Source organism: Euprymna scolopes, chromosome 14, assembly GCF_053919585.1.
Source record: "Euprymna scolopes isolate OS-2025 chromosome 14, ASM5391958v1, whole genome shotgun sequence".
NCBI classification, from domain to species: domain Eukaryota; kingdom Metazoa; phylum Mollusca; class Cephalopoda; order Sepiida; family Sepiolidae; genus Euprymna; species Euprymna scolopes.
Genome location: NC_136495.1, coordinates 119,548,531 through 119,575,707, shown reverse-complemented (window position 1 = coordinate 119,575,707; position 27,177 = coordinate 119,548,531). Strand labels below are relative to the sequence as shown.

Genomic DNA, 27,177 nt, shown 5'->3' with positions numbered 1-27,177 from the left:
CTCTTGCTTCATGAGCAGTCAAAATATTACGGGAAACTGAGTTCTCCACACAAGCAGACACACAAACACAAACGGATGACCTTAAGGCAAACACGATTATCCCCCCTTAACTTAATATCATTCTTTGCCACAAGGGGGCATAATACCTCATTTCCGTATCCCTCTTCCTTCTTTCACTCTTTTTCGCTAGACCTCAGGAAAATGCAGATGTGACAGAAAACTTCCCAGTTCTGGCGACAGCCAGGCCACGTTCGAATTCGCAAAGAATATTTAGGCCTAAACGCAAGTAACGTTACTCATTCGTTTTTCGCTACAAACTCTTATAACCTTTAATTTGTAATTATGTTGTAAATACATTTACTTGATTATATTTGTAATACTAGCATATTTTGTATCTTCATTATTTGACATAGGAGACCATGTGACAGCATTCTCCAATCTACTTAATAGAGGATGAGATTGTTAACCACATTAAAAGGTGATCTCATCCTCAACACATTTATCCAGAGTGTCTAGGATATTGATTAACAATGTAATACATTTGAATATATGGACAGATTTATACTCAGCTCTCCAAATAAAACTCACTATACATAATGTTTGTGGGGTTTCTATAAAAAAGGTTAGACAATCTACATAAAATTTTAAATGTATATGCTTATGTAAAAGTACCAGAGAAGAAAACAAAAGCATTTTCAGATCTTTAAGGGACCTAATAAAGCAAAATTCCTTTAAAATATGTTCAAATTTTATCAAATTTAAATCATATGCATGAAACTTTCTGGGGAAAACAATGGAAATAGTTCTGAATCTAAATACCCTTCTAATCAAAAAGGCGCTACAGGGTACAAACCTCCTTTAAAACTTCAAGTATATTTTATTTTGATGAAATAAATATATATATATATATATGATACTCCGTGGAAGACAATGGAAGTGGTCATGTATCTTTATATTATCCTCTATGTGTCGAATTAAAAAAATAATAAATTTAAATAACCCATGCAGACAGAACTCCCTTAAAACTTCAAACACATATATCCAATTTTCATTAAGTTTCACCATATGTATAAGACACCAATAGTTTTCCACAATTCCAGCTTCTTTCGACTATATTAAAGGGCGGAACATAAGAGGGGACGGAAAAATACAAAACAAAGTAATATGGTTTTATGAGCAAAGTGAAAAAGTACATAGTGATCATTCTTTAATCCTGGGTAACATTGGGTTTTCCTACAAGTTTTCTTCTATTGTATAAAGGGCAGTTGTCTATCTGTGTTACGTTGTAGGTCTGGAAAATGCAGAGTAACCTGGACAATTATCTATATAATTATAATACTCAAATGACCTTGTAACGAGTGATGTAACCCACTTTCCGGTTTACGACATCCGGTTGCGCATGCGCGCATAAACATTAACCCATAACAACGTAAACAAATAAACACAAATCGCTTCTTTTGCAGATATTGAACTGTGCACTGAAATATTAACAGTATTTCGAAATTATTATTTAACATGGGAAGCGTGGAGGTGTTTTGCAACTATTCTTTATTACAACTATACTGTTGCTATTTTCTTACAACTAAACAACTTTAACCCATTGACAAACATAACAATTGTAGTAAAGCCAAGACTAATACTATTGCTACTCTCTATCCGTCCCTTTTCCTTCCTTCCTTCTGTTTTTATTTTTTGTTTACATTTCTAGATACAAAATAGTTGTGTGAGAACTGTGAATTTATTGACACATTTACTAATCTGTTTCAATATTAGTTTTATTTTATTTACTTAGATTTTATTTTTTTGCTTCAGGTTTAATTAATTATTTTTTTTTTAGATTTTAAGTTTCTATAACTTGGTTGAAGGATTCCAAAATGGGTTTTTCATTCTTATATTTCTCATCGGTAGGTTGATGTGCGTTTTTGCTGCTAAATGACTTTCGTCGGCGTCCAATTCGTAGGAAAATTATGTTTAATTTTCGATTTTTGAGTGATTATTCGGAAAAATAGGTAACTTTACACGAATAGGGAGGATTTTTTTTTTCATGTTTGAGTGATCCGTCCGTGATTTTTCATTTTAATATACTTCCATAGAAATGTTTCTGTTATGTAAAAAAAAAAAATATTTTCTTTACGTCACAAGTGTCATGCTCATACATGAATTCCATAGCTAATATAACATAATGACCCAACGGGTCACGGGTAGTCTAGTTATTATTATTAACTCTTGTTGTTTGTAAAATAGAAGGTTAGAATAATGTATAGAGACGAAAAAAAAATTTTTAAGATAATAATTTTTAAGATGTTAATTTGATAGAATGGAATTTAGAAACAAGTGAAGAATTTTAGTATTGATAAGTTGATAGATAAGCAATAATATGTGACAGACATCACGGGATGGTTATGAGCGATATTTGTTGATTACGTCATTAGTTGAGAATTAAGAGTTTGATAGAGAGTCGAAAGGGGACAAGCTAGCGACTGGTTGTAAAGGGCTCGGAACACCCGAGGAAGCTGTCGGGGCAACGTAGGTAAGATGTAGATATTAAGACAGTGTGCACCTTTCCAATGGGGAAACATTTGGAATAAAGTTGCTGAAAATACAGAGATTTTTGGTTTCCTTGGGGTGAGTTTTCTTGCAGCTTTCCCAAAACCGTCAAAACTAGACCAAGATGGATAAAGCCATGTTTTCACTATTGGCCAATGTTAAACCTCCAGCAAACTTATCTGCCCCCTTTTTGTTGTAAATTGTTATATGTCCGTTGAACTGTATCTGTGAATATATCAAGACATACAAACACGAGAACACTAGACAAATATATACATGTTTTACATATTCTATAGACACATTAATGTTTATATATACAAGTAAATGGTCATGCCTCATTACACGCACTTGTTATACCGGTTGTGATAGGAGCAACTGGCTTAATAAAAAAGAATTTTCATAAATACTTAGAAGTAATCCCTGGAAGACCAAGCTGTAATGAAATACAGATAGCAGCCATAAAGGGAACAGTATCTATTCTTAAAAGAGCCCTCGGATATAAATTTAAATCATAACAGAATCAAGTGTTAGCTCCAGGAAGGAGCCCTTTGATCTCTTAAAACTTAGTGAAGTAAAATACCAAAAAGTTGTTATATACAGACGCGTATACAATATGCATGTGGGTATATCCAACTAAAAGTAAAAAAATATAAAATAAACACCCATAAAGTTAGTATATTCTTGATCATTATTGCTTTGGAAGAATCGTATTTAAAATTAAAGAAGGAAAAGTATTCATTCTTTGGGGGTCAACTCCGCTAGATTTTATCAAAGGCGGGAGTCGTTTTTTTTTTTTTTTCAGTCAATTCCAATATCATGTTATTTAGTATATAAAGGAGACTTACACTATTATTTTCAATATATTAAAACAAGAGAGAGGAATGGGCTGGGTAAAGGTGAAAAAAAAAATCGGAAAAAAGATCTGGAAAAACAAGGAACAGGGCAAAATAAAAAAAAAAATTAAAAAAAAAGAGAAGTTTTAATATAAAGATGTTACACATACTTTTTAACCTCTTCTATTGTCCTGAGCAACACCGAGTAGTTCTGCTATTATAACATAAATAAAGACTGTAAATTTCATATGATGTTTAAGTACAGTTCATTCTTCTTCAGATATGAAAAACCTCAATGAACATTTTTTTTTTTTTTTTTTTGCAAAGTGATGTCATTTCAGAAAAAGATATCTTACCAATCCATTCCAAGTAGTCCAGCCAGGAGGCACATGTTCAACACCTCCAACTGATTTGTGTCCATACTAAGAAAGAAAAAAAATAAAAAAAAAAAAAAGAAGAAAAATAAAGTTATTTGAAATGCAAGTTGGTTTATATAGAATTTTTAGGTCTATGATTATTCTTTTTGGTAGCACAAAATTATTCTTCTGATGACAAATTCCCAACATTTAAAAAAAAAAAAAAAAACCCATTTAAAGTGACTGAATTTTAAGAGTCACATCTAAAAGGGTTATTTATTTATCCCCCTTTATTAAACTAATGATATAAATGTGAGAGTGCCTCAGGAGTCTATCCTTGGACCTCTAATATTCATTAATGACCTTCCTGACAAAATTGTCTGTAAGATGGGTATATATGCTGATGACACCATGCTCTATAATAGACACGACAGGAAAACAAATGAACACATATCTAAAGAAATGGAAGAAACACTAGAGGATGACCTCCAATCTATAGTGGAATGGGGACAAAAATGGATGGTCACATTCAATGCTGCCAAGACTAAACTTGTTTCCTTCAATAATTACAAGAAACCTTCTCTACCACCAATAGCAATGGCCAATGACTCTTTATCTGAAAGTACATCTTTTAAACTCCTTGGCCTAACGTTCACAGGAAACAGGAGTTGGAACAATTACATTGAGAGTATTTCCAGGACCGCTGCGAAGAAGGTAGGTTCTCTCTACCGTGCTCGAAAGCTACTAATGCCCGAAAGTATCCTGTACCTCTATAAGGCCACCATTCGCCCATGTATGGAGTATTGTCATATTTGGGCTGGTATATCTGCTACTATTCTCTCGCCGATGGACAAGGTTAAAAAAAGAGTTGCCAACCTAATAGGTCCTGAACTGTCATCTAAGCTTCAGCCTCTGTCCCATCGACGAAATGTTGCATCCCTCTGCCTGTTCTACAAGTACTTTAACGGTAAATGCTCTGACGAACTGCAAGCACTTATACCCCCTCGAAGTAAATACCCCCAACAGACCCGACAAGCAGCTAAATCTCACCCTTTCACAGTAGAGATCCCTAGATGTAAGAGAGCCTTCACTCCAATAGTTTCTTGCCCAGAACCGCTAGACTTTTGAACTCCCTTCTGGGACCCTGCTTCTCCAACTGTATTGACATGCAGAAGTTAAAGTGTAACGTGAACCGACATCTTGCTGCCCAACTCCCTACATAGTACCCCTGTAACATGTCCCTGATAGTAGCTCCCTACATCAAAGTGGCAATGTGCCTTGTTTGGGGGGAAAATGTTATAAAAAAAACAAAAAAAAAACCCTACTAGCCTGGGTGCCTTGAGGTATGTGTTGAGCAAAAAAGTTGTAAGCAAACGCGAAGATGTAAAAGAAAGCGAAAGAACCTGCATCTTATATAATAAATGGTCATAAAAACCAGACGCTACTAAACTAATTAGAGAATGCATAAAACTTAGGAACATCATGATAGTTAACTAATACAGAACTCTGAAAACGTGGCAGTGATACATGTTCATTCACACGCTTCTGAGGCAGCATGTTCAGGATTGCAAAACACAATGTGAAATAAACTCTAGGACAACTAGAAACAATGAATTAAATAAAAAAAACGCTAGTGTTTTCAGAGTTTTCCTTCTTCTAAATTAGTTGCTCTATCAAGGCCTGAAAGTTTAGTCTAAACTAGTCCTGACTTAGGGAGGAAATGTAAAAACCAGTAGTAACAACAGAAGCAGAGAAAACGTTTTTGCTTATTGTTTGAAATATTTGATACTGATTGGTCAATTCAATCAAAATGCTCAATCTTGATTGGTTACTAATACTGCACTTCAACCAATCAGAGAAAAGTTATCCCGGAAGCTAAACACCTGTAAGCATTAGGTACATAAGGGAGGACTCAAGCACAGCCAGCTGGGAGACTCAATTCACCATAGACTTTATGTGGACAAACTAAATCTAGCCTTGGCTGCAGGTATCTTGGAAAAAACAAGACAGTCATAGACTACTAAACATAGCAACAGCTTATACATGCAGAGAACAACAAAAAGAAAAACTGTTTTTGGAGATTTAAAAACAAAAGTGTATTCTATATCATGGCACTCTAACAATGTTGATCAAACACAACTTAGCTTACATAATTATATAGGAGATAAAGTGTGAAGTTACATAGGAAATTTATTACATTATCAAGTCAATAGGGGTTATAGAAATAGAAATAAGAGCAAGGCATTTCAAAGCTAAATGCTTCTCATCAAAAGAGAAGAAAAAGCCAGCAGTATACAAAAACAAGCCGAGGATGCAAGTGCCTCCCTCCATGAGTGAAAAGTAACTTTCAGTATGACTAATGTTTGTGTAAAATAAAAAAAATAAACATTTTTTTTAAATAAAATAAAAAATTCAAGGTGTGGTTATTGAAAAAAAGTGCGGACAAACAAACGAACGGGAGTGAATTACTAGGTCCAATCCCTCCTTTGTTAGGGGATTAATAAAAGTAAAAAGACAACACTGACTTTGAAAACATTCAGATTAGAAATGGAAAGAATTTTGAGATTATTTTGGAGGTGGGCGATATGATGGGGAAAAAGAAAGAAAGGACAAAAAAAAAAAGCAATAAAAAGCTAAAAGAATATACAAAACAATATATAAGAAAATGAAATAGTAAGAATTTAAAAAAAAAAATTTATAAGAATATTAAAAAATTTCCAAAACTAACATTTTTTTTTAATTTTTAAAAAATTAAAAAAATATTTACAATAAAGCTCTGATAAAAAGGGTAGATTATAAAAAAAAACAAAGCATGACAAATAACGTACAAACAAATATGAGAAGAAAAAGGAAAATAAAGTTAAAAACTCAAATTCTTAGAAAGTAATCCATCGGAATTGGGTGTGTATATATAACTATTTTTTCTAATAAAATTTCTACCTTTTTTCCCATAGATTTAAATTTTATCTTTTTAACTAGACAATGTACCCGGCAAAAAAAAAAATAAATAAAAATAAAATAAAATAAACGAAAGAAACAGAGACATGTGCATACAAGTATTATGTTTTTCTGAACAGTTCACTTTTTGTAAGTAAAACAAAAAAAAAGCTCAAGCGAAGATTGAAACCAAAACCTGAAGACAGAGTGTCAAGTATGATAACCATCAGACCAGCTTGACATAACTGTTAAATAGTGTTTTTAAACCAACTCATACTTAACATAAAGAAGCTGTCATATTTCACGACTGTGCATATACAGTCGTGAAACAGTCGCAAACAGATAGAAATCCAGTGGCCTCCCACGTACCAATTTTTCAATTTTTACCCCTTAGCAGCCCTTTTTTCCTGATGAAATCGGATTAAAAAGTTTTCCCCATGTCTGAATAAATTATATACCAAATTTCAAGTTTATAGATCCAAAATTCATTGAGTATATAGGTTGAGAAGTGTCCTCTCACACACACGCACACATTCTTACTTTTATAGATTTATAGATCAAAATTTTTCATTTTGTCTCTGAAGGAAACCGTTCAGACTGCCTGACTCTACTAACAAAGCTAATCCAGACAGAAGAAATACACAGCAAATGCGCGCGCACGCACGCACACACGCACACACACACACATAGCTGTATGCAAAACTGCATATTAATAAAATAGAATGATTTCATTGAAAAAGCAAACCTTAAAATCAAAGATTAAAACGATAAACTGAATAAGAGACCAAATTACATCTGAGGTAAAACATCTGTTTCAAACGAGCAAGCGAAATCATTCAAATCTCTAAAATGATAAAAAAGTGTGGGACAAACTTCCACACTTAAATTACAAAGTAGGACAAAACAACCACAATTTATTTTTATCTGAATGATCGATTTGAGTTTGTTTTTAATGCATATCAACTCTCGATTAATACACTATTGTCCCAATAACTACCATACACACATTAACTCTTATCCTCGAGTGACCTCCAGGTCTTGATAAGTGGTGACCGTTAAAAAGAAAAAAAAAATTATTGTGATGAGCCTGTTGTTTTGACAGGCTCTTAACAGATTTTTACTGAAAACCTGAAATGAAAAACTTACCAATCCATTGCAAAAAATGAATTTTACAAAGAGAAGAGATGCCTATTCACATTAGTTTTGAAAAGATCAATAGTTCAAAGTCGGGGGGGGGGGCAGTCAGCAGGAAGAGTTCCACAAGCCAGCAGTTCTTGGAAAGAAGCTGCTGAAAAAGGAAGCTGTAATACGATGAGGTATTAAAACAACGAATTGATGAAGACCACTAGACCAACGAGTCAAACAAGTCGGAACAAAGGAAGCAGGAAATGGATGTCAGGCATAAATGAAAACTATAGTATTATTTTACCCACTTTTTTTTTTATACAAGGAAGTCACCATTTATTAAGGCCCGGAGGCCACTTGGGGATAAGGGTTATTGCGTGTACAGTAATCATTGCGATAATATCGTAATTAATCGCTAGTAATGGAGATCTGATGAAGTGTCTTAAGAGGGCGGTTCATCAGGAATTTGTTTATGTTGGACTTGAAGGCATCCAAGTTGTAATCAGGTGGGAAATAGGCAAACGGAAGAGAGTTCCACAGGCGTGCACTTCTAAGAAAGAAGCTTTGTTCATGGAATCTACGTTTTGATTTAGGCACAGATAAAGAGTGGGGAAAATTACTGACAGTGGTTTCAGCTAGACGGGTGTTTTTTGTGAAAGATTGGCGAGGGGAGACCAGAGATTGGAGCTGAGACGAGCATTGCCTTGGAAATAACGATAAAACAATGGCAGGCTCGCAACGTCCCTTCTGTGGGAGAGAGGTTGCAGGGAAGAGAAAAGGGCATCTCCCACTAGGCTACGAAGTCTATTTTGCACTCTGTCAAGGCAGGATAGGCTGTTTTTAGCAGCTCCTACCCAGATATGGCAGCAGTACTCCATCCTTGGATGTACTTGGCGTTTAACTGAAACATACTTATCCAAACACTTTGGGTTATGTAGTTTAAGAATAAACATGGTTTGGGGTGGAGGAGAGGGGGGTTTATCTTGAAAATTCTAGGAGTTTGTAACATTCTTTTTCTAAACCTCCAACATTTTAAAAACTCATTTTTTCCTTCTCTCCTTTGAATTCCAACATATAAACAAACATGACAGAATTCTTTTGCTGAATTATATATCTTTTTTTCCAATTTTTTTTTTTAACCATTTTTCATCAAAATCAAAAAATGCTTACAATTCTGAACTTTTTAGATGAGGATCGATTATGCATATTATTCGGATTCATCGGACTACGGTTCTCATCTTAAATGTCATTTTCACAATGTTTCAGTCAACATAACCACTGACTTTCTTCTTTATGATATCACGTGGCTCTACCGACAAATCGCCGACCGCAAGGTGATGTGACACGGATTTTTTCTCCATCTTCTATTCTTATGGCCGTGTCGTCGTCTTTTACACATTGGTGACACATGGACTCAAGTATAAAAACAAAATAAAACATAAGAAAAACACAGGCTCTGAAACATTGCATATTGGTAATTGTGTTTTTCGGTCGCCTACACTGAGAATTGAACTCGTGGCGCAGGGATTAGAGTACTTGGAAAAAAAATCAATTGTAAAAGTGATATTCTCCTGAAGGTTGAAGGTTCAATTCTCAGTGTGTGTGACCGAAAAATACATTTGCGAATTACTTAGAACCTCTACCCAGTCAGGACAGATGAAACGAGAGCATACTACCTCCGTAAAGTAAATAAAAGGTTCCATTCAATATTCTGTCCACATTATTCAATTTGACAAGATACACGTAAAGAAGGTTGGAGGTTACATCGACCAAAATGAATAATAAATCCTCATCTCAAAAATTCAGAAACGTAAGAGTAATATAGTTAGAGTTGTGATGTTGGATATTATTATTTGTAGTAGTATTTTTAAAGTTTCAAATTATTAATTTTATTTGTTCATCAACAATTATTATTAATAAGGATTCATTTTATATTTTTTTAATTAAGTGAATAGTGTTTTTGTTTTTAGTGACGGAAATTAATTTTGCACACTAGTTTTTTTTTTTGCAGTAATTATTTTGTAGTAATGGGGGACATTAGTTCTTAGAATTTAAAAGACGCTGGCTGGCTGCTTTTTTTAGTTTTTTTGTTTTAGAAGAAATGTTGGTGATTATTAAAAAAAAAAAAAAAAATATAGAAAAATCTTTCTGAAATACATACTCGTCATGGAACGAAGATGTCATATTCCAAACATCAATTAGTTTTTTTTTTTTTTTTAAACTATGAAAATAATATTTTATAACTAAACAAGACACCATGTTTTTGATCCAGCAATAAATAAGGAGGTGACAGCTCGATCCAAAGTATCAAGATCAAATTCGGCCTTATGAGCACATTCACTGTTAGAGTTGCTAAAAATAGTAAATTTTTATTTTCTCAGTGGTTTTTCAAATAAAACATCTTTGTTCTTTTGTGAGTATGTACATCAAAGATGTTTCTACATTTTTTTTTTTTTTAAAGTAATTCTAAAGAATCACTGAAATGTTAAACATTATTAGGTGTCAATAAGAACATTAAGGAATAGAATTTCATTATTTATATTCAGTTCTACGGTTGATTTAAAAACAGACATTTTTGGAAAAAATCCTGTAGTTTGTGTATTTGGTGATTATCAGTTAAAATAAGAATGACATCAACGTAGAGTATGCAAATAGAGATTATATATTGTTACTAGCAAGCTGCACAACATATCCGGGCCATAAAATATGCATAAATATATTTTAATTCATGCAGAAACTGAGACATGTCCATGCGAGTATTATGTTTTTTTTCTAAACAGTTCACTTCTTCTAAGTATAAAAAAAAAAAAAAAAAAAAAAAAAAAAAAAAAAAAAATGGACGAGCTGAGATTGAAACCAAAACCTAGAGACAGTGAATCAAATACGATACCCATTAGGCCAGCTTGACACTATCTTTAAAAAATTTTTCAAACCTACTTATTCTTAAAATAAGGAATCTGTCATGTAAATGATCCATGCATACGCATTCATGAAACAGTTGGCAAGCAAATAAAAATCTGATGACCTCCCCCCAACGTACAATTTTGATCCCTTAGCAGCCCTTTTTTCCAGATGAAAACCGGTTAAAGTTTCCCACATGTCTGAATATCTTATAAAACAAATTTCAAGTCTATAGATAAAAAATTTGTTGAGTATATAGGTTGAGAATTGTCCTCACATGTATTCTAACTTTTATAGATATACAGATTGAATATTTTGTTTTCTAGGTTAGTCCTATAAAATTTACTAAAAGTCTGTCGGAGAATTAAAGGGAAAAATTTACGCTCAAGTTGACAGTTTCAACTGTCAACTTGAGCGCAAATTTTTCCCTTCAATAATTCAGTGGTGCAAATTAAATAGTAACTTTGAAGTATATTTAAATTGATTTTTAAGTGGAGGGAGAGACTAGTTATTGTATATATTATTGATAATTATGTCAATTGTTTTCTTTACAGGTCCATTACAAAAATAAGCTTTCTACACCAAGAAAGGAATGATTTCATTATCTGGTTGTTTGGTTTGTAGGATTTGTAATAGTTCTTATGAAAACTTAACATAATATTTACTGAGAAGATGCAGGCTGATAAATTAATTTAGCATTTTTATTAATGAATATATTGATGTAGTAAGTTGGGATATGATAAACCAGAGAGGGGAAATTAAGTTTATACATGTAACTATTAAACATTAGAAAGAACCAAGGTTACTTAAAAGTTTAAATGTCCTTTGAGAGAATGCAATAAAGTTATAAGCTACATTCGTTTTACAACTACTACCCTATCTTACCACCTCACTATGCACTCTAGATAAATGAAAAACATAATTGACCTTCATCTCTGACTCAAGACAAATTTTAGTGCATAACAATACATCTGAAACTAATTTTTTAAAAATCAAAAATACTCAATGCTATCTTTATTAAAAAATAGCAACCTACAATTAACATTATGTATGAAACCAGGAACAGCTTTTTAAATGATGTCCAGGAATTTAAACTATTAATGTTTCTCCTAGAACTATAATGATCTGTTGTTATGACGTTTTTTTTGTTCATTTGTTTTAGTCACCTGAAGAGGATTTGATGAGGAATCGAAAACGTTTGTGATACATCTGGAATATACATTATTTTTATTTTCTAAAAGTTTTGACACAAAAAAAGATTAGAAAAATGGGGGGGGGGGTGTAATTAAGCAGGAGAATAGTCATGTTTAACAATTTTTGCTTAAACGAAAGAATGCTGCCGAAATGCAAACACAAATACACATTATTTCATGTATCTGCATAAAAATATTTTAAGGAGATATTTTATATATCAATTTAACTTATTTATTTCAACAGTGCTCAATATGCAAATAGAGGTAGGTAGGTAGAAAGTTATGAAGATGTATTTGTTGATTAAGCTATACAGAATTTTCGGCGTTTCAATTCACTTAAGGACTCAAAATACCCATTTTAACCTGACAAGTCTTTACAAAAATAAATGCAGAAAATTCTGTGCAGCTTAATTGGAATATATATATATATATATATATATATATATTTATTGTATACACACACACTAGCAGGTTGCCCGGTATTGCCTGATCATAAAATATGTTGAAATATGATATTTTAATTTAACTTCATATTATTTAGACTTCATATTATCATTACAGAGCCAATTCTCTATTGATTATTATATTGTACCCAATATATAGACATGGCCAGATTGTAAAATGTGCTTGAATATATCTTAATTCATATAGATTTCCCATTTATTATTTTAGAGCCAATACTCTTGATTATTATATTGCACCCAATATATAGTAGAGATTTCAAAAGTAAAAAGAAAAAAAAAGAAAGAAAGAAATGACTTGGGTGCTATGCTAGAATCAAAACATAGCTCTCCAGCCTTATTCGTTATTGCCTAACCTAAATCCATACACATACAAAAACTGAAAAATGTTATACTTGCGCATTCACAAAAATAACATGTTTAGTTGACTTACGCAAACCAAGTTCGAATTTTGTTCAATTTTGACGTCTTAGCAGCTATTTTTACCAGCTAAAAACTAAATCTAACCTAAGTCCAAATCCCCTATGTATCAAGTTTCAAGTCTTCAGACCAAAAATTGACAGAGGAATTAGATGGAAATTTTTCATCATAGGCAAGGTCATATATATATATATATATATATATATATTAATTTTATTTATACAAACATTAATGGCTACATATGTGCATACATGTTTCTGTAATCACCCACGTTGGGGGATTACGTCTTCAGGCCAAGAATTTCCTTCAAAAGTGACATTTCCACCAAATACATTTTTATATTTCGTTTATCAAGTTAAAATACAACCTGGGTGGGAGTGAAAAAAAGCAAAAACGGTAAAAGGATGAGTGAGGTCTTTGAAAATGATAAACATCTTTTTTCTTTTCCCCTTCCCCCATCCAACCTAACTTTTGGCTTTTTATGGCATAGGGTACTTGAGAGTTTAGTTTTCTTGTCTTAGAGTCTGTAAGTTAATAACCTTAGCTATGGTCAACCAAGTACTGACCGGTGCCTTTTTAATCCACCTCCACCCACACATACATGCAACACACATATAACACACACATACACAGACACCACCAACACACACATACACACATTAATACATATATTCAAAAGCGAATCCATGCTGAACGCTCTTTGTTTTATTTACTGAAACTAGACAATGATTCTGAAACTACTAGAAGATAAAGTAAAAGTTACATTAAGGTAAAAAAAAAAATAAAAAAATAAAAAAATAAAATAAATAAAAATAAATAAATAAATAAATAAAAATAAATAAATAAAAAATATGATAAAAAATAATAAAAAAATAAATAAATAAGAATAAAAATAAAATTAAATTAAAACAAATAAACCAATAAAATATGAATAAATATAAAACCCGAAAGTTATCTAAACTCCACATGTACCTATATGCGTGTATCAATACACTTATAAATGTCTACATTTATCTACACCCGCGCATATATACACACACACACATTACAGACATACATAGACAAATAATAGTATTTTTCTTTACTTATGTAGCGTGGTAACTTCTTCGTATATGCAATATTATGCTACTCGACTACAGACGGGTGTATATATATATATATATATATATACATACACATATATACATATAAACACACACACAACAGACATACATATACATATCCACACATACATACATACATATATAACATATATATAAACAACATTCGGACATCCATACATTTTTGTAATCTATATTGTTACAACAATTCTATACGAGGCAGCCTATTCTAATAGTTCAGAGATATACATGTATATACATACATCTACATACAATAGACACAGAGATACATCCACATACACACAGATATATAGATACAGAGATATATATATAAACATACAAACATACATGCATACATAAAATACACTTATACATACAAAGTCACACAAATATAGACATATACATATATACATGTACCGTGTCACCAAATGATACATCTAAAGTAGAAACAGACATGAATACATTTACTATATAAATTCACTTTTTCTATCAAATTCCACACGTCTAGTTATGTTTCATGGCCCCATCCGCTTGTTACACTTTCTTAAGTTGTAGGTTTTTACCGTAAAAATTGACACTACGTAAAAATTTATATTGAATTCAGCATGAAGTTCATAGGGTTATCCTCATATTTAACAAACATTCTTTCGATGGTAAGGCAGATATACATAAGATGTATCACGATACAATAATAATATATAATAACACATGACAGAAATCAGAGTATTTAGGTTATACAAACCGAGTATATAAGCTTATATATTTTAGTACTTACCTTTATCTTTGTTTATTCACTCTAATACCCTTATTCCCTTCTCTTCCATTCACCCTTCATTCCTTACTTTCTTTCATCTATTTATTTCTTCATACGTAGTGTCAATTTTTACGGTAAAAACCTACAACTTAGGAAAGTGTAACAAGCGGATGGGGCCATGAAACATAACTAGACGTGTGGAATTTGATAGAAAAAGTGAATTTATATAGTAAATGTATTCATGTCTGTTTCTACTTTAGATGTATCATTTGGTGACACGGTACATGTATACATGTATATATGTATATGTCTATATTTGTGTGACTTTGTATGTATAAGTGTATTTTATGTATGCATGTATGTTTGTATGTTTATATATATATCTCTGTATCTATATATCTGTGTGTATGTTTGTATGTGGATGTATCTCTGTGTCTATTGTATGTAGATGTATGTATATACATGTATATCTCTGAACTATTAGAATAGGCTGCCTCGTATAGAATTGTTGTAACAATATAGATTACAAAAATGTATGGATGTCCGAATGTTGTTTATATATATGTTATATATGTATGTATGTGTGGGTATGTATATGTATGTCTGTTGTGTGTGTATTTATATGTATATATGTGTATGTATATATATATATGTATATGTTTATGTATGTATATATATGTGTGTGTGTGTATATATATATATATATACACCCGTCTGTAGTCGAGTAGCATAATATTGCATATACGAAGAAGTTACCACGCTACATAAGTAAAGAAAAATACTATTATTTGTCTATGTATGTCTGTAATGTGTGTGTGTATATATGCGCGGGTGTAGATAAATGTAGACATTTATAAGTGTATTGATACACGCATATAGGTACATGTGGAGTTTAGATAACTTTCGGGTTTTATATTTATTCATATTTTGTTGGTTTATTTGTTTTAATTTAATTTTATTTTTATTCTTATTTATTTATTTTTTTATTATTTTTTATCATATTTTTTATTTATTTATTTATTTTTATTTATTTATTATTTTTTTTTTATTTTTATTTATTTTTTTTTTAATGTAACTTTTACTTTATCTTCTAGTAGTTTCAGAATCATTGTCTAGTTTCAGTAAATAAAACAAAGAGCGTTCAGCATGGATTCGCTTTTGAATATATGTATTAATGTGTGTATGTGTGTGTTGGTGGTGTCTGTGTATGTGTGTGTTATATGTGTGTTGCATGTATGTGTGGGTGGAGGTGGATTAAAAAGGCACCGGTCAGTACTTGGTTGACCATAGCTAAGGTTATTAACTTACAGACTCTAAGACAAGAAAACTAAACTCTCAAGTACCCTATGCCATAAAAAGCCAAAAGTTAGGTTGGATGGGGGAAGGGGAAAAGAAAAAAGATGTTTATCATCTTCAAAGACCTCACTCATCCTTTTACCGTTTTTGCTTTTTTTCACTCCCACCCAGGTTGTATTTTAACTTGATAAACGAAATATAAAAACGTATTTGGTGGAAATGTCACTTTTGAAGGAAATTCTTGGCCTGAAGACGTAATCCCCCAACGTGGGTGATTACAGAAACATGTATGCACATATGTAGCCATTAATGTTTGTATAAATAAAATTAATATACCTGCTCTGTTCACTCATTGAGCACTATTTTGGTAGGCACATGTTGTTTCATTGGATGTACTTCTAGGAAACTAAACTCTACTGGCTATATATATATATATATATATATATATACACACACACACACACACACACACACATACATACATACGTGTCACTACTTTTGCCACCATGCACAGCTAACTTGATGTAAATAAAATAGTCTTTATAGCCTAGTCTGTCAATTTTTTCTTCTCTGCAAACTCTTTCCCACAGAAAAGACGTTGCAAGCCTGTCTCTGCTTTATTGTTAATTTCATGGCAGGTGCTCATCTGAACTCCAATCTACGCCCCGCCCCCTCACCAATATGTCACGAAAAACACTCATCTAGCTGAATCAATAATTTCCCCCATGCTTTATCTGTGCCTAAACCTAAACAGATTCCATGAATAAAGCTTTTTTCTTAGTACCACATGCTTGTGCAACTGTCTGCTTTCAAGTCCAACATAAACACGTTCCTGTTGAGCCGTTCCCCTTGAAATAATCCAATTTATAAAATTTCCACTACTAACGATTACTACGATATTGTCCCATTAACTACCGTACACTCATTAACCCTTATCCTCGAGTAGCTTCCAGACCTTGATAAGTGGTGACTTACGTTAAAAAATAAAATTTAAAAAATCGAACAGAACTAGATTGAAATAAAAAATTTTTCTGACCTAACCCCTTCACACTCAACATTAATCTGACCATTGTTACCCTTTAACATAAAGTATTTTCTTATATGTAATACCAAATCTGATTATGTAAAGTTTATAAATGTATCTTGTGTAGTTTCTGACATCTTGTTGGACAGAGATTTGGCTTGATTACATACTAGCATGGATACCCGGCATTGCCCAGGTGGACATGAAATTCGGTTTGGACAGAGCTGCTATACTAAGGATATTGAGCAACCCTCAGAAAAGTATGGAAGAAATAGATGACAACTTTCTCAAATATTTTGGCAGTCCGTGTGCTGGAACCCTTCCCTTAAAAAAAACAAAAAACAAAAAAAAAAAAAAAAACAATAAATGAATCAAAACTTTTCTTTCAATCAAAATAGCAGTGAGTGCCCGTGCGACCACAAAAAAAAAAATAAATTAAAAAAAAAAAAAATAAAATAAAAAAAAGAGGAAAACGCGTTAGTTGTCACAGCCATGATGACTTATATGACCCTTTAGAATAACGTTTTTAAAAAAACATACATTCAGTTTGCTATGCATATGTGACTTCCAAAGATTTTGACACAAAAAGTGACCCTTCCTTGCAAAAAATGGTTCAGTTAACCACACCAGAATTAATCTTTTTTTCCCCTAATTTTCAGATATTATGTGCCCGAGGGATCGGTCTTTCAGATGGTTCCAGTTTTGACCCGGTCTGATGCGACTGACAAAAGTTTTTTTTAGCAGACATAAGAACACACACACTGGAAAATCTGTAAAAACCTGAATATCCAATGTAGTAGCAAATCTTGGGAACATGTTTACCGGAAAAAACAGTTGGGAATAAGTCATACACCATCCACTATGACAACAAAATTCCTACGACTACATACCTAGAAAATGGGGCTATTAAGCCTGACAGTGATATGGGACAAGAAGGAGAAAGTGGCAACCCTAGTTGAAGTCAGCGTCCCTAATGATGCTGACCTTAACAGAGCAGAGAGGAGAAAATACCAAAATACCAAGGACTTATGTACGACATGAAAAGAACTCTGGAATCTTAAGGTATCAAGAATACTAGTCATTATAGAAGCAACCGAGCTAATAAAAAAGAATTTAAAAAACTATCTGGCGAATATACCCGGTGAACCAAGTGCAAAAGAAATACAAACAATAGCACTTAAAGGGATGGTTAGAATCTTAAAAAGATCTCTCTGTTGGAGTAACTAAACTAGAAGAATGTGTGGCATCCGGTAGAATGCCCCATCCCCAGGAAAAACACAATAAGAAAATTAAAACAGAGACGCACATATACCGACAGACAAGATTTATATAATAGAAAAAAAAAAAAAAAAAAAAAAAAAAAGAAAAGATGAATTACTGCTTAAATAAAATATCTAATTTATATGATTGAGATGAATTAAAAAAAAATTTTTTTGAAGTAGATTAGAAAAGTTAATTCCAGTCATCGTAATGTTCATTCACCAACAATATCATTTTTAGAGCGAAAATATCTTAGTAAATAAAAAGTGGTCGATTTATTTTGATGATTATTGGAGCAGACCAAAGTAGTGGATTATTTTACAGGAGACGTGATTAGTCTCAATAGTGAGAACAGCTAAACCAAAACAATGTAGAAATGTTAGATCTGATACTCTTACACGGGTCACTAGTGTTCTCTCGACACAAAATTTTTAGATTTTGATAGCTGTCTATTTGACACCAGGAAAGATTGGCTATCGTCGGTATTTATCAACAATGAAAAATAAAAACATTTATAACTCACTGATGAAGGCCCAGAGTTAACCAATACATTTGATTTATATTGTGTTTATCTATAAATATAAAAGCGAAAATGTATGTATGTGTGTTCGCTTTTTCTGTGTCTACAAAAGGCTTCTTTCAGAGAAGCGGTCGGTCGCTTCACAACTTTTTAAAACTTTTTATATCACATATAAATCGTAATATCTCACCGTTAACAACGAAGCTCACCTGTCTATTTAATTTGCTCGATTTCGGGAAGATAAATATTCAATATTTGTCGCTCGCCGCATGTGGGTTAGTCTTTTTCCTATAACATCTTGGGGGTGGAGAAAAAAAAAGCGTTCAGCAGTAAATGAATACTATCCCGCAGTCAAACTTGACCTCATTAACTCATTAAAACGGGCACCTGCTAAATCCAACTAATTAAATAAATTTAATCTCGCGGTGGGGCAATGGTTAACATCGAATGTTTTTTTTTTCACACTTTAATTTACAACTTTGCCTCAACGGTTTGGGTTCGATCCTCATACTTACTCCCCCCCCCCCAAACACCCGGGCAACGCCAGGTACCCCTCGCTAGTTTATTATAAAGAAAAAATAAATCTTAGCACTGAATTCGGTTTCAAAAATGATTTCTTATATTTTCAATTCTACAGGGCTTTTCAATGTAAAACTATTGTATATGTGTGTATATATATATATATGTGTGTGAGTGTGTGTATATATATATATATATATATGTGTGTGTGTATATGCCAACCTGCTCCCAGCCACGTCCTCCCATGTCTCAAGGTCCATGTGAAACCGCTTTAGATTTGCTTTGATGTTGTCCTTATACCTCATCTTTTGGCCACCCTGGGCACGCTTTCCCTCAACTAGCTGAGAGTAGAAAATCTGTTTTGGGAGGCGGAGATCCGGCATTCGGACAACATGACCAGTCCATTTGAGCTGGCGTTGAGCAACAGTAGCGGTGTCAGCCTCACTCAGGACGCTGGTGTTGGTGCGTCGGTCCTTCCAACTAATTCTGAGGATTTTTCGGAGGCATCTTTGGTGGTACGTCTCCAGGGTTTTTACGTGCCTCCTGTATGTGGTCCAGGTCTCCGATCCATAGAGAAGAGTGGGCAGCAAGACAGCTTTATATACCATGATTTCGGTCTTTGCCAGAAGGTCACGGTTCTCAAATACTCTCTTCCTTAGCCTTGAGAAAGCCCCACTGGTACAGCTGAGACGGTGTTGTATTTCATCATCTCCCGTGGCTGGGAGCAGGTTGGCATGGAGGAGCGCTGTCCACGAAGGTGCTGCGCTTTATAGTAGTGACCTAAATCAAGCTGCTGAGGATAAACGCAAGCACAGAAAGGACAGATTATCAACCAGACACACCCCACCCCACCCCACCACCACTATCTTTATCTGCCCAAGACAAATTGGGTCTAGGATTGGGCTCTATGCTCACCTGAGGACCCACAGAAGCCACAACGGAGGACAGTCTTACACTGACATGAGTGACCGCCGATGATGATGGTGTGTGTGTGTATATATATATATATATATATATATACCCGTTCACATACAACTTTCACGATAAAGCTAGAACACAGAATTAGATAGAATCTAATCTAATCTTGGAGCACGTCACTGATGAGATGCAGTACATCGAAACCCACTTTGGGTCTGGCATTGTCCGTTGTCGATGCAATTGCTTGATTCTATCTAATTCTGCGTTCTAGCTTTATCGTGAAAGTTGTATGTGAACGTGTATTTATATATCTATCTATAATCTCCTCTTAATGTCTAATATTATATATATATATATATACACACACACACAATTATATAAATGCAACTTTGTGTGTGAGTTCGTTCTTTATAGGCTCCGAAACGGCTGAACAGATTTTCTTTTAAAATTTACAGAACTTTTGTGTATAAGTCTGAGAGTGATCTTAGTTAAGTTTTGTCTTAGAATACCTCCGATATTTACTGATAATCAAAACCATTATTTTAATTTATTTATCATCGGTAAAGCCATTTTTTCCATGTCACTTAGCAACAATGATAGAACAATGAGCTGTAAAAATTCTACTGTAACTTGGTAGTGTGGGTTTTTTTTTGTATGATGTTCAAACTCCGCCTGTAAATTTTAAAATTTCTTTTTCATTAACTGCAAACACTTTTATAAGACTTGAAAATTTACATTTATTTTTTGCATGACGTGGTCTGTAGGTTCAAACCCCACACATAAATTTCTTAATGTTTTTTTTCATTAACTACAAAGAAGTTGATTATATATATATATATATAAGTTAGAAAAGCATTTCATCCAAGGCATGAAAATTGTTAAACTAAATGTTTAGGCTTTAAAAATAAAGGTACAATATTCAATTTGAAATTTATTTATCTTCAAAGTGCACTTTTATAAATTTTACAAAGTAAGGTATAAAAATTTAATTTAAATTAAATAAAAAAATTACCTTGGATTTATTTTATGTAATGTACATTTTGTTGTACTTTAAAAAAAAAAAAAAAATCATTGAAAATTTTATATCTATTAATTGCTACATGAAAGAATGTTTTTAAATTGCAACAAAATGTACATTACATAAAATAAATCCAAGGTAATTTTTTGATTCCATTTAAATTAAATTTTTATACCTTTGTAAAATTTATAAAAGTGCACTTTGAAGATAAATAAATTTAAAATTGAATCTTGTACCTTTATTTTTAAAGCCTATAGTAAAAACATTTTGTTTAACAATTTTCATGCCTTGGATGAAATGCTTTTCTAACTTTTATCTTATCTTTTTAAGATTATATTTTAAAACTCTCCTCTCTATTTCAGTTTGTATTTCTCTTCACACCACAACTCATTTTTGCAACTCCCTCTTTGTATTATTACAGGTCCGAATATTCTGTTTCAGTTTGTTTTTCTCACACCACAACTCATTTTTTGCAACTCCCTCTTTGTAATATACGTCTGAATAATGAGAAAATCTGAATTTTTTTAACAAAAACTTTAAAATAACTTTTTTAGATTAAATTTTTTTAAACTTCTTTCAGAATAGAAAAATTTTTAAAATCTAATAAGGAACATATTTCACATAGGTTTCATTAACAAATATTCAGTACATAACGAGAAAAATAGAGATGAAAATTTCAAAAGGATTGTATAACTGGTTACGGTCAATAGTAGTCCTCCCCAGCGAAAGTCTTTGTTATTGTTGTTCTATTATTATTTAAAACATTTTGTGCCCTGCTCTTTCGCGCAAGGACTAATATATATATACACACACACACACAAATTTTTAATTGTAATAGATGTACAAAGCAGAAATTGATACAATATTGCACATCGAAAGAAACGTTAACTCCACTCCCTGATTTAAAATGCTCAAACTGCAAGTTTTTGAAACTGGGAAATATAAGAGTTTAAGTATATCAGCATTTTTTTTTTTTTTTTATCTAACATGTACGTACTGGATTTAAACTTGGAACACTCAAGTTCTCAGTGCGTTTTGTTAACCACTTAGCTATTGTTACTTCCCAATTTTACAATAATCTCTACATTGGGTGTGCATGGACTCCAGAATAACCAGGCTGATTTTTTGAAAATTCACACAAATGTACTTTGTGTCTGGGAGTATTCTTAGATAGGTTTTGTATCAAATTACCTCCAATAGGTATCAGAAATCGATAATGTCAGATTTAGAAAGGAACAGTACGATTTTAACCAAAGTAAACACTAATACAGTCTAACATCACAAGTGTATTTTAGTTTTATCACCGCACAAGCAGAATAGCTTGGCGTAGTAAGTCAACAGTAGGTTATTTAATAAGACAGGAACCTGTTCAAAATGAATGTTTTTGTTTAGTGCACTATTAAATCATGACACTTGGTTTTTGTCTTTTAAACTTTAATTCAAGCCATTATATAAAAATAATTTTATAAAATCAATAGGTTCTCTACAGTGCAATGTAGGTTACAATATATTGTACACTAAGTCGGTGTATGGAGGCATGTAAACCTTCCCAGTACATCGTGGTGAGCCCCTGACTAGAACTCTGTTCCGTTTGCCTGCTTCCCACCTGACTACAACTTGGAAGTGTTCAAGTCCAATGTTAACAAATTCCTAATGAATCGCCTCCTTAAGTAAACGCTTCATCAAATCTCCACACTAACGTAATCTACTTGCAATAACCGTTATCCCTGAGTGGCTTCCGGGCCTTGATAAGTGGTGACCAATGTGTAAAAAAAAAAAAAAAAAAAAAAAAAAAAAAAAAGGCAATTCATCAAATGGACTAAAAAAAATGGGCAATTTCACCAATTTTAATAGAAATAAAATATTGGAAGTGTAGAACATTCGTTGGTCCCAGTTTAGTCCCGGGCAATGTTGGGTTCCTATGCTAGTATGTATATGTCTTGGAAGTTTTAACCTTTCAAATTATATGATAAAATAAAATATAAAAGTTTTGAAAAAGCTACTATTGAAAAAATTATTTTGCCAGCAAGTCAATTAACGTCCTGCAATCGCTGAATCTATTTGCTTTCACAAATTCAAATTAGTCCTAATCTTACTTCAGGGATCATCAGTTGTTTACCATGAAACACCGAGGGATTTAAACAGAAAGCAGTATATTAAATCATGGCTCCCCAGCAACTCCCTTCAACAGAAGAACAAAAATGCTGTGGATATTGTATCCGTATCTAGTTTCTTGTTGCAGTGTAATTAAGCTAACCTAGTCATGTTAGCAAAAAAAAAAAAAAAAAAAAAAATGTCCTCTTTATCTGTGTCATACGTCCTTGTCTCCAAAAAGCAAAGTAATTATTTACAAAGATTATATATATATATATATATATATAGTGGCCTGGCAAGGCCACAGGGAAGACAATCAAATCAGCAAGACAGTGTATATATATATATATATATATATATATATATATATACACACACACACAAATGTAAGCAAATTTGGGCATATTTTATTGGTTTAAAAATATGGGTTATTTTTACCAAGTGTCATAAAAATTTAACTATAGAATAATATTATAATCTTCAAAAAGTCTGCAAAGTTTCAGATAGTTTCGTCCCATAGAACCAAAAGATCCGAGCATTTCAATATTCAATTTGGCTACCAGCATAGATATATCCATAGATATACCACCTTTTTTGGCAATTTTATAAGTTCTGAATCTCGGCGACTATTGACCAGAATTTAACAAATGAAGGCTCATAGGAAAGCTAATAACCTGAATTGTGTAGTGAGCTCTGTGACATTTGCACATTAAAGGGATCATCCATCATCCAGAGCCTATTTTTGGCACTTTTTTTACATTTATAAAATGTTTCAATCACAGTCATTTGTTTTCCTAGTTTTGCATATGAATTACAAAATATTTGATATTTCCAAAAAACCTCTGGGAGGGGAGACTAAAACTTGCTGTTATGATTTCAAATAATCTGAAATAACTGCAAGAGGAGACTTGATTCCAAATATTTCTCATTATATCGCCCCTCTTTGGTTTTCATACATAAGTAAATTTCACAGTGTATAAAGATTATTTGATACTGGAGATATTTATAATCGTTTCCAAAAGAGAGGAGATATAACATATGAGAAATATTTGGAATCAAGTCTTCCCTTGCTGTTATTTCAGATCATTTGAAACCATAGCAGCAAGTTTTAGTTTCCCCTCCATCAAGGCCAGAGGTTTTGGGGAAACATATCTAAGAAACTTTGTGTGTCCGTGAGTTCGTTCCCTATGGACTCTAAAACAGTGTAGTCGATTTTTATGAAATTTCACGCAAGTGAACTTCACGTGCTTGGCAGTGGTCTTAGATAGGTCGTATCGGAATGTCTTTGATAAGTATCAATGATCAAAATAATCCGATGAAAGGAACAAGCGATTTGGACCTAAGTTAGCATCTTACACAGCCTAACATCACAAATCCATTAGAGAAGTTTTATTACCACACAAGAGATGACACGCATGCGTTAGAAATTAATGTTTCTGATACTTGACTTTTTGTGCTTTAATACAAGCCATTATATATAAAAATAATCTTATAAAAAAAACTGGGTTCTCTACAGTGCAATGTAGACGACGAGGTATTGTGAAATAAGTCATAATGAGAGGCAACTAAAGCAGTCAATCGATTTGATTTAAAAAAAAAAAAAAAATTGGCGATTTCAATTCCAATAAAAATATGAGTATGAAACAATCGTTGATCATCGGGCAATGTCGGTCCGCCATACTAGGGTTGACAGTGATGCATTAGCTTCAACAGAATTTGAAAGCAATATACAGAGACTTCACTAGTAATATGATAAAACTAAAACCTCTTATCTTTTATTGACTATGTTATTTTACATGTTTCACGACTTATTACCATTATTATTGGTAGTAGTAGTAGTAGTACGATTATTAGTAGTAGTATTACTATTATTAGTACCTTCTGGGAAGGTTGGGCGTGGGGCCAGCACCCTCACCCTGTAAAAAGAACTCCTCGCTATAAAAACATCTACGAAAGTTGTAGATGGTCTATGCCCCTCCAGGGGCTCAAGGACTATGTGTGTGTGCATTACCACTATTGCTATTTACAGTAATAGTAGTATAACCATTATTGTTAGTAGTAGTAGTAGTATCATTAGTAGTAGTATTACCACTACTGTTATTTACAGTAATAGTAGTATTACCGTTATTGTTAGTAGTAATATTACCATTATTATTATTAGTAATAGTAGTGGTAGTATTACCATTAATATTATTGTAATTATCACTTCACATACATAAGGAAAAAAAGGAATTCTTTTTTAATGTGTCAAATACTTTGTTTCTGTTAAAATTTTATCAATTAAAAAGTAAATATTGCTTTTTTTTTATCTTCAAATTTTGTTCACGAGTTTTTGTTGGAAAAAAAAAAAAAAAAAGTATTATCTAAGATTTCAATAAACGTCATCTGTACCATGACTCAATTGGCTTTATATTATCGATATGTTTTATAAGCATTTGTAACAAAATATTTTTTACAAAAAAAATAAAATAAAATTTTTTTTTAATATCAAGGTAATTAATAAAAAAAAAAGTAAATGGCCTCTATGCTTAGCACAGATGTCACAGCCTAATCTGTCCCTTCCCCACCTGTGAAACACATGTCAAAAAAGTTATGGTCGATATGAAATGGAGCAATTCAAATTGTTTTATTATAAAAATAGCAGTAGTTATGAGAAGTCTTATTTCCTATTCTAATGTTTTTTGTACCAATGCATTAAAAACAACAAACATTTGTTTTCTAAGAGAAAATTAAATATTTCAAAACTGCATATTTTTTGTCATTCTATGCATGATGTTTCTGAATTTTTGAGATGAGGATTGGTTCTTCATATTTGGATTCATCAGACAACTGTTCTCATCTTGAGTGTGATTTTCACAACATTTCGGTCAATGTAACCTCCGGCTTTCTTCAGGTGTATCTTGTCAAACTTGGGAATGTTTCTGTTGAACTCTGGAATTTGGATGGAATTTTGAGCCGAACCTTTCATTTACTTCATGGGGCTATCGTGCTCTTGTTCCATCATCCATGACCGGATAGAGATTCTAAGTAATTTGCAATTGTATCTTTTGGATGCCCACACTACGGCACACACGGCATATTTATCATAGATCACAAAAACTAATTTTTTAAATTGAAAAGAAAAAATTGAGTGAACTATTAAAAGTAAAAACAAATTTAAGAATAAATTGGTTTATTGAAGCAATTATAGACTAATTGGTGAAATTAGTTAATATAAGTTGGCAGCGATTTTTAGAAGATAGTCAAACGTTTTTTTTGTTTGAAGTTCTTATAGTTGGTATTTCTTTAAGTGACTTGGAGCTCCCTTGGAAGATACTCAAGCCACAAATCCCAATGGAGGACATAAAAATAATTTATTTATATCGATAAAACCATTAGTGCATTAGAAATTATAGCTTTAGAAAATTCTAGCCACAATTGTATGATAACAATTATGGAATCTTTAAAAAAAAAAATACATCAATTGTTTTTTTTTTTTTTAATCCATTCATCATTTTCAATCATCTCATAGTATTCTTCATTCAACTGACAGTCCATTCACCTTTTAATTCTCATCCTCGAATGGATTTTGGTCTTTTTTTTTAAATGTTTGGCAAAAACTCAAATGATCTCTAGTTATGTAAAAATATTTTCATCACGTAAATAGCTCAAAAAGAAAAATGTTAATATATGAAATCATTTTATTTCCAAATAAACTATCAATTTATATAAGTAAAACAGTAGATGTGTGTGTGTGTGTGTGTGTGTGTGTGTGTGTGTTTGAAAATAAACGATAAACTCTTTATCTACTGATCACATAACGCTGAAATTAACAGGAAATGGTAATCATACATGAAGGATGGTTTATAACAAGTAAAATCTTTGTGTGGATGGATGAATAACGTGTACAGTCATATCGCCA

At 32.4% G+C, this 27,177-nt stretch overlaps 1 protein-coding gene across 2 annotated transcripts in view; it reads right to left on the bottom strand.

The window, feature by feature from the left end:
- The window catches only part of LOC145293252 (N-acetylglucosamine-6-sulfatase-like), a 512,787-nt gene that overhangs the window by 35,771 nt on the left and 449,839 nt on the right, over positions 1-27,177 (bottom strand). For both annotated transcript variants that reach the window (XM_080139826.1, XM_080139825.1), the window contains exon 4: positions 3,737-3,802. In XM_080139826.1, coding sequence (XP_079995952.1) covers positions 3,737-3,802 — 66 coding nt within the window. The remainder of the gene's footprint in view (positions 1-3,736; positions 3,803-27,177) is intronic.